Source organism: Apium graveolens, chromosome 9, assembly GCF_009905375.1.
Source record: "Apium graveolens cultivar Ventura chromosome 9, ASM990537v1, whole genome shotgun sequence".
Taxonomy (NCBI): Eukaryota; Viridiplantae; Streptophyta; class Magnoliopsida; order Apiales; family Apiaceae; genus Apium; species Apium graveolens.
In genome coordinates this window covers 283593416-283602946 of record NC_133655.1, presented here as the reverse complement: position 1 = coordinate 283602946, position 9531 = coordinate 283593416, and the positions used below count along the sequence as shown (strand labels likewise).

General features: G+C 33.8%; 1 protein-coding gene and 1 long non-coding RNA gene across 2 annotated transcripts; one reads left to right on the top strand and one right to left on the bottom strand.

Annotated features, from left to right (window-relative positions):
- Positions 1–1204: 1204 nt before the first annotated feature.
- LOC141683565 (uncharacterized) lies at positions 1205–2040 on the bottom strand. Its single transcript, XR_012560355.1, has 4 exons — positions 1893–2040; positions 1698–1786; positions 1402–1494; positions 1205–1303 (listed from the first exon to the last, which is right to left on the bottom strand). It is a non-coding gene; the product is annotated as an uncharacterized LOC141683565 (long non-coding RNA).
- A 4242-nt stretch (positions 2041–6282) lies between these two features.
- Positions 6283–8139, top strand: LOC141686469 (uncharacterized). The gene has a single exon (XM_074491504.1). It carries the CDS (start codon positions 6283–6285, stop codon positions 8137–8139), a length of 1857 nt encoding a protein of 618 aa, XP_074347605.1.
- Positions 8140–9531: the final 1392 nt, after the last annotated feature.

The following is a 9531-nucleotide window of genomic DNA, read 5'->3' as shown; positions in this document are numbered from 1 at the left end:
AGCAACAATGTTGCTCAACGATCCAACAGCCAATCGGCATACAGAACCACCTGAAGAATCCACTTTCATTTCCTCAACAGCCCTTCCATTATCATCCTCACCTGCTACCTTTTTATTATCCTCAAGCTCTACCGCTAAATCCACAAACAAATTATCTATCAATGTCACATTTTTATGATCACCTACAGCCACATCCACATCCACATCAACCCCACCCTTAGAGTGACAGCTTGCCTGCTGGGAATTTGGTTTCGGACTACCATCATATTGTACACCATTTTTCGATGAATGTGCATTGTATTTTTCAAATTCAGCAGCCCAAAATGCATCTCTCTCTTTAATAATTTTTGGAGTCTCCTCTGCCATGTACTTTTGAATTGCCTCACGTACCCTTTCTTCCACTGTCCTCGCTTTTTTTTCCCTCGGAAGATCAAAATAAACCGACTGCTTCACATGAATTCCCTGACCACGTACTCTGCCTCCGTGCTCAGGCTTACCGAGCGCCATTGTTAACATATCATTAGTACCTTCAACTTTAAGCTTTCCTTCCTTAACCTCCTCCTTCATCTTTTTCTACAAAAAATTCAGTAACATTTTTCACCATAAGCACATACATCCTTTAAGCACATTCATCCTTTAATTAAAATATTACACAACTAACACCAATTTGTTTTTACTAGTTATAAGCACATTCATCCTTTAATATATTTAATTTAATAGATTCAATTGCTAGCACAAGAGACAACTTAGTTTACTTGGTGGTACAGGGGACCTAGTAAGTACATTCATTGACAAACTAATCCAAGGATAAAAAATATTAAAATAAAATATTAACCAACACAGAATACAAAATATAGACATTTAATATTATGAACCAATTTTCAATGTAAACATGTGTATTTGACTCTCTTAGTGAACAGGGGATTATTAAAATATATAATTAACTACTAATATTAAATATGATACAATCAACATGCTACTAGCACTAAAGGCATACAAACAAATCCTAAGTTAAACTAGAGACCACTAATTCGAATTATACATTGTAATAGAAAAAGATAAACTATAGAAAGGCTTCATGTGTATATAATTTATTAAAATTTAACTTTTGAAACTTCAGTTCCTTATTAAAAAAATACACAAATATGTGCATCAAATAGAATGGACAATTATATTAATAACTAACAATTTCCTTAGCTTTTTCTGCAACTTCATCATTTAAAAAATTACCATCTTCGTCCATCCTTGCTAGGATCCAAGTGTCCGACCGATCTACTTCCTCTGCATCTGGATGAGATTCAGTCTACATTTATATGTAAAGGATCACCTTAGTAATAACATAAACATGCTTGTAAAATTAATATGAAGCAAAAAATGTGCATGTTATTTCATTTCACTAACCCATTCATTCTCGAGATTAGCATAACCTTTTCGAGACATTCGATGTGGATATTTACTCAGCTTCCTTCTTTCTTGTTGTTCTTTATGAATTTTCTTCATAAAAAGCAGCAATAAGGTTAGAAGATCATAACTAAGTAAATATTAAAATGAATAAAGCTAAGTAGAAATATACCAGAAACTCAGGCGACGTGCGATCAGCAACAAATATGTCCCAGTGTGATTTTTCTATAAAAGTAAAATCTGCAGGAGGATGTGCAAAAAATTGAGGTTGATCCAGATAAGGAAGAATGTAGTACTTGGTCAGCCGACATTTAAATTCCCTCCATTTTGCCCCGGCCGATCTGAATACCAACTTTTTTGCAGACTCAGGTACAACATAAGCCATCTACGTACATATACCAACAAATTTAAAGTTAAAAGGTGCTAGTTAATGAAGAACAAATAATAAAAATAAAAGTTAAAATGATGGAAGTTATTTATATTCATTTTACCTGCACACAGTCCCAAATTTTTGTCTTTGTCTCTTTAGGAACACATTTCCAAGAATCATGCCAGATCGGGGTTTTGGTTCTTGCCAAAACTCCAATATATGATTGCATCTCTTTACCTTCTTCACCATATGGCTCTCCTTTTGCATTAAAAGACACAGTAAGTTTGATCCCTCGGATCTTGCGTTTCACAATTCGGTGCATCGTTACACAGCCTCGCTTCAATAGTTTTAGTCCTTGAGTATTGTCCGGTTTGGTAACAACTTTTTCTCGTTTTCTTTTCTTTGATATTTTCTTTTGTAAGTTTTCAGAAATGGCCTTCTTCACAGTTTTTGGGGGAGAACTCAATGGAGTGGAGGTCTCGCTATTCGTGGACTTTGTCTTTCTTAAATCCCTTAGCACACTCATTGTCCTTGGATGGGGTGAAGATCGTGTCTTTTCGAACCCATTCCTGTGAGACGCTTTCTTTTTCAAATTTCCCTTATCTGCCTTGGTCTTCTTCTTAGGAGTAGCCATAACCTATGAAGTACACAAACAAGGAATAAGTACAACATTAACATGACAGTAAACTCAATAAAACTCAAAGACATTACAGGTAAAAGAACCTAAAAACAACAAAAGAATAACCATCTGAGATATCTTAACTTTCCCACTTAAAAGCGTATTATAAATTTTACTTAAAATGACACACTTTGAGTGCCTAAACTAACCAGAGATGTACACAAACAAACATTCAACCACCAATAAAATCTAGCTTATAATCGTACAACTTACGGCATGTGAATAAAGATAAATTATCCATTTATTATAGGACAGTAGCACAGGGCACATTCAACTAACTAATCGACTGCAGAGTAATAACAAACAAACCAGTAATTTCATCTCAAAAATCAATAGAAACATGAAACAAAAAACAAGAAATTAGCACAGTTACAAGATTTCAAACAGAAATTAGCACCCTATTAATATCCATTTGGAACAAAAAACAAGAGAATAGCAAGAACCAGGGGTTTCATCATGAGATAATTACAGTTTAAAACCAGGGGTTTCATCATCAACACTCAACACTCCACAATTGCATGCAAAATTTACATAATAAAACAAACCAAAGACACTCCACAATACCATCAAACATTGCATGCAACATTCCGCAAAGCAAAGACACTCCACAATACCATCAAACAGAGCATGCAACATTTAAATCTCATAAAATATTGAGTTAAAAATAAAAAACCCCAACATAGATGAGGGCTTTACGGTCTCTAATTGAATTAGAAACATACCAGTATAATCGAATGGAAGAAGAGGAAGAAGATTGTGTGAAGAAGAGGAAGAAGATTGTGTGAAGAAGAGGAAGAAGATTGTGTGAAGAAGAGGAAGAAGATTGTGTGAAGAAAATCATCGTGAAGAAGAGTAACTGATGATGGGGAAGAAGGGGGTTGGGGAGTTATGACGAGGAGTAACTGATGGGGAAGAAGGAGGTTGGGGAGTAAAGTTTTTGGGGGGATATTTCGGGGGATACTAAAAAATAAAGGGGGGAGATGAAATTTAAAAGAGAGGGAAAATGAAAAAAATTCACTTCAAACCAACGGCCTAGATACAGATCTGGTTTAATCCAACGATCAACAAAATCTGTTATTATTTAATTTTTTTAAAACCTAAAAATCAAAAATTAAAAAATATATAAATTATCCATATATTTGGAGATATAGTAACTGTTGTAAGATCAACTATCACATAACGGTTCTTACAGGATACCGTTATCATATCCTATATTATTTAAATAATAGTTGTGTAACGGTTTCTTACACAAACCGTTGTCTCGTATATTTTCCAACAAGAGTTTTTTGTCCTAAATCGTTGTCTATAATCTAAAACAAAAATAAGAATAATCTATTGTAAAACTTTTAATTTTTAAATGTTCGATGTTTGCGAGTGCACATATGTTGATAAAACATTTGACGTAATCCATAAAAGTTAAATTTTTGGTACCTTAAAAGTTCGATAATCTGATTCGAAGACTTCGATTATATCACTATAAACAAATAATAATAATAATTAAGAATATTACTATAAACAAACGTAGATTACGCTGACAGAGACGTTTGTGAATAAAAATTTATTAAACAACTAATAATTAAGGATATTAAGTTTCTCTTTGTAAAATTTTAAAATTATTAAAGATGGAGTTGTAACTAGGGTGGAGCACGGTTTGGTTTGGGACATTTTTTGGCCAAAACTGAAACTAAAACCATATGTCCTTAATTTTAATATTTAATAAATATAAGTTGAATTTACGACTTATAAGTTGATAAGTAAGTTATGTTTCAAGATGTCAATCTAATCAAAATTCATTAATTTTAATTAGATGTTGAATTGTTGAATTATGATTTTAGTGAAAATAAATGTTAAGCTATTTTATTGAAAGCTGAAAAAGACTTTCATACATAAGAAAAAAGAATTACTATCGTTGGGATCTGATTCTGCAGTAGAATCAGATCCCAACGATAGTAATTCTTTTTTCTTATGAATGAAAGTCTTTTTCAACTTTCAATAAAATAGCTTTACATTTATTTTCACTAAAATCATAATTCAACAATTCAACATCTAATTAAAATTAATGAATTTTGATTACATTGACATCTTGAAACATAACTTTATAAAATAAAGTTGATGAAGAAGAAAAAATCAAAATATATTCAGAACAAAGTACGTCGTTACTAACATTCAACTTATCAGCTTATAAGTCGTAAATTCAACTTATAAGTAGGGTCGACTGATAAGGTGACTTATAAGGGGTTACGGTTACGATATAAGGATCACTAGGGGAGGAGAATTTATGATTATGCCTTCTGAGTTAGAGTCTGTCCCTAAATGCGGTTTAGCTTGGTTCACGTGGTTTGCAGGCTATTGCGTGAACCCGTAGGGTTTACCCAGTGTGCACCTGAAGGGTCGCGGCTGCGGGTTACCTACAATAAAAAAAATTATTCGGGGTTAAGATAGGGTTTAAAGTATAATGTTTAGAATAATTGATGAATATGCTTAATAAGAAAGATTCAATTAATATAAAAACACATCTGAACATCTTTTTCTAGAAAAGGTATCAATATTGTATATGATAATCATATTCATATTCGAAGCACATCCATATGTTTGGATCATTGAAAGGGTGATTTAAACATCCATATAATTGGATCGTCGAAAATATTTACAAATTTAAAAAATATCGATAAACATGGGATATCAACTCCAAAAAGTCGAACTTATCGCTAGTGAGTTATATGTAACAGTTTACAAACAACTATTTAATCTAGTGTTGGGCAATAGTTTTTCAAAAACACTATTATGTAAAACAATATATAGTTCGGAACTCCCAATTGTCGATACGATCAAGTTGTAAAAACAAATAACAAACTAAAGATAATTAGATGATTTATTTACCGATCGTTTAACACTAATAATATAAAAAATATTGAAATTGAAAATGATAATAAAGACATTCTAAACGATTCAAACTACACTAATATCTATTAAAGAACATCTTCACAATTTTTCGTGTAATATAAATTCGATATTCTTATTACCGACATACTATTTTGTTAAAATAATTTGTGATTATTTATTTTTTAATAAATTATATAATTTATTCCTCTATATTAATTTATTCAAATACATAAAATCCAAATTATTGTGGTCCTAGAAAATAAATGAATTAATATTATTCAAAATATTTTAATTTATGAGCCATGTAATTCTTATATAATAATTTAGTTGAGACTTAAACATATTATTAATTACTTTTTATTTCAGACATATATTTGTTCAGACATATGTATCTGTCGGAACAAGAACACATTTATTTACTTGGTAGTTAGGCCGTTCATCCATGTCCATGTGCTCTCAAATCCATAATACTCTCAAATCTATGCTCAAATTCATGCTAATACTCTCAAATCTATGCTCAAAATCGTGCTCATACCCTCAAGTCCTCGAATCTAGATATCAAATCCATGTCACATCAATATTCCAAGACATCAAGATCTCGGGTTTTAAATTTATTTTCACACTTGAACAGGTAAGTACAGTCTTTTATGAAGTCTGGTTTATATGTACTCTCTTTTGAATTCATTTTGATGAATTCATTCTTTTGTGATTCTGAACTAGGGTTCATATTGATTTGGGGGAAATATAAAGACTTCACAATTCATTTTTAAGAAGCTATAAGGACAGGTAAGTACTTTAATTTATGCATTTGGGTTATATAAGTCCTCTGTTTTGAATTCATTTTGATGCCTTTTTTACTTCAATTAGGGTTCAGTTATAAAGATTTTGGGGAAATTTAAAGATTTCATAATTTAGTCTGAATTTGAGGTTCTATTCAGACTTTTAAAAGATGGATAGGTCATGGTTAAAAGCGGATAGAAGAACGAAAGAGTACAAAAAAGGAGTGGAAGATTTGTTAATATTTGCCTTTGAGAATGGTTATAATGCAGAAAAAATCAGTTGTCCATGTGTAAACTGCGCACATAGTAAATCATGGAGAGCGCAGATAGTTAAAAACCATCTTTTTCAAAATGGTATTGATCAAACTTATACACGTTGGATATGGCACGGGGAGAATAATTCTGTAGAAAGTTCTAATGAAACCGACACTTCGGAATCTATCAATCAAGGCACCTCAAGAATGGGTGAACGTGACGAGGACGACGACGATGATATGTCTTCTGATGAAAGTTCAGACGAAACCGACACTTCTGATTTCATTAACCATGTTAAAGGTGAACATCAACCTCTTTATCCTGGATGTGGGAGGTACACTAAGATGAAAGCTCTGGTCCAGTTATACAACTTAAAAGTGAAGCATGGTATGTCTGATTCATGCTTCAGTGATATTCTGTTATTACTTGGCTCTTTACTTCCAGAAGGCAACAACATCCCTTCTTCCTTCAATGAAGCAAAAAAAACCTTATGTGTATTAGGAATGGGGTATGAAAAGATACACGCATGTCCGAATAATTGTCTCTTATACCGTGGCGATTTAGATGAAGAACAAACTACTTGTCGCGTATGTAAGGCCTCTAGATGGAAATTGAATAAAAAAGGAGATGAACTTGACGGGGTCCCTGCTAAAGTTCTATGGTATTTCCTGCTGATACCAAGATTACGAAATTTATTCAATACACCTCACATTGCAAAGGACATGACGTGGCATGACACCGAGCGACAAAAGGATGGTAAAATGAGGCATCGGGCTGATTCAATAACATGGAAGGAAGTCGACCAAAAATGGCCTGATTTTGCATCAGAGACTAGGAACCTTCGATTAGCTTTATCTTCCGATGGTTTCAATCCTTTTCATGGAAACCGTACTGATTACTCAAGCTGGCCTGTTTTGCTATCAATTTATAACCTTCCTCCATGGCTTTGTATGAAGAGAAGGTATATTATGCTCTGCTTGTTAATATCTGGACCGACTGAGCCTGGAAATGATATCGACGTGTTCCTTCAACCACTAATAGAAGATCTGCAAGAGTTGTGGTGTGGGAAACAAATGTACGACACTTATAAGAAAGAGTCTTTCATGCTTAGGGGCATTTTATTATGGACAATAAGTGATTATCCTGCTTTAGGGAACTTGTCAGGAAATGTTATTAAAGGGTATAATGCGTGTACTATTTGTATTGATGAAACGAAAGCTACTAGTTTGGTTAATTACCGTAAGACGGTGATTATGAGGCATCGAAGATGGTTGCCCCGTAATCATCCTTATAGAAGGCAGAAATCAGCTTTTGATAACACTATGGAGAAGGGGGTCGCCCCTGTTCCATTAACCGGAGAAGAGGTTTTTCAAAGAGTACAACATTTAAGGGCCTATGTATTTGGAAAGAAACAACGGCAACCACGATGGAAGAAAGGTGAACCTCGACCTGTTTGGAAAAAGGTTTCAATATTCTTCCAACTTGAGTATTGGGAATTTTTGCCAGTTAGGCATGTTCTCGATGTGATGCACATCGAGAAAAATATATGCGAAGCCCTTGTTGGAACTTTACTAAATATTCCGGGGAAGACAAAAGATAGGGAATCTGTCCGTCTTGATATGGCTGAAATGGGAATAAGAACGGAGCTGAGACCTAAGACTCCTGGAAAGAAAGAAAAGGTACCGTTGGCATCATGGAACTTAACGCATGCAGAAAAAAAAACAGTTTGCTCATCATTTCTTAAAATGAAGTTGGCAGATGGATTTTGTTAAAATATTAAGAATCTTGTAAACATGGAAAATCTTCGGCTTGTTGGAATGAAATCTCATGATTGTCACACGATATTGCATCATTTGCTTCCAATCTCAATTCGATCAGTATTACAAAAACAAGTCAGGTGCACAATTATTAGGTTTTGCCTTTTCTTCAAGGCAATTTGCAGTAAATTGATCGATGTAGACAAGTTGGAAAAAATGCAGAGTGAGTTAGTGGAAACATTGTGCCATCTTGAAAAGCACTTTCCCCCTTCGTTCTTTGATGTGATGATCCATCTCTCAGTTCATCTCGTGAGAGAGGTTAAACTTTGTGGGCCAATATTCCTTCGTTGGATGTATCCCTTCGAGAGATATCTAAAAGCGTCTAAAGGATATGTATGGAACCCGGCTCATCCCGAAGGGTGTATTGCTGAGGCATACGTTGCCGAAGAGGCGGTGGAGTGTTTGGTGAATTTTGAAAAATCTACCATAGGAGTGTCTCAAAATGCAAAGTATGAGCAGAATGCAAGACCTCTATCTGGTGCGACATTGATAAAGCCGAGCGATGAGGACTTGCATCTAGCACATTTGTGTTTTCTCCAAAATACAACTAACATTAGACCATATTTTGAGTAAGTTAGTGATATTTAAGTGTGTGTTATTTCATTATTTTATGCACTTTGATTAATATACTAAAGAAAGTGATTTTTCTCGCAGCGAGCATATGGCATCTTTGATGACAAGATACCAACAACATGAAAATGATGAAGTCTGGCTTAAAAACAAGCAAAATGCAGAATTTCATAAATGGTTCAGGAAAAAGGTATAATTGTTATTTGAATAAAAACATCATAAATAGGCCTAGTTTATATTTTTCCCTGGTAAATGTATTTGTTATTTGTTTATTTAAGCAAACATCATAATTAATATTTATCAATTTGTTTTAAATAGATTCAATCAGAATTGTTGGATGACCATAACAACATACCTGAGGAGATAAGGTGGATTGCTGAAGGGCCCAACAAGAATGTCCCTACATTTAGCGGATATAGAATCAATGGTGTTACGTTTAGCACCAAGGAGCGTGATGACACTCGACAAGTTCAGTGTAGTGGTGTCTGTGTCGTTGCAGATACAATGCTTGTACAGGGTAAGGAGAAGAATATTGAACATACTTCACAGACCTACTATGGAGTTATAATAAGTATATGGGAGTTGGACTATAACAAATTTAGAGTCCCAATATTTCGTTGTAATTGGGTAGATATGAACCAGGGGGTTAAGGTAGATGACTTGGGATATACAATTGTTAATTTGAACAAATTAGGTTTCGTAAATGATCCGTTCGTGCTAGGGAAACATGTTAAGCAGGTTTGTTACATTGATGATCCTCTTGAAAAACATTGGTAT

Bases quoted from the DNA above. Each gene is read 5' to 3' on its own strand.
- LOC141686469 (XM_074491504.1), top strand. From the start codon at position 6,283: ATGGATAGGTCATGGTTAAAAGCGGATAGAAGAACGAAAGAGTACAAA.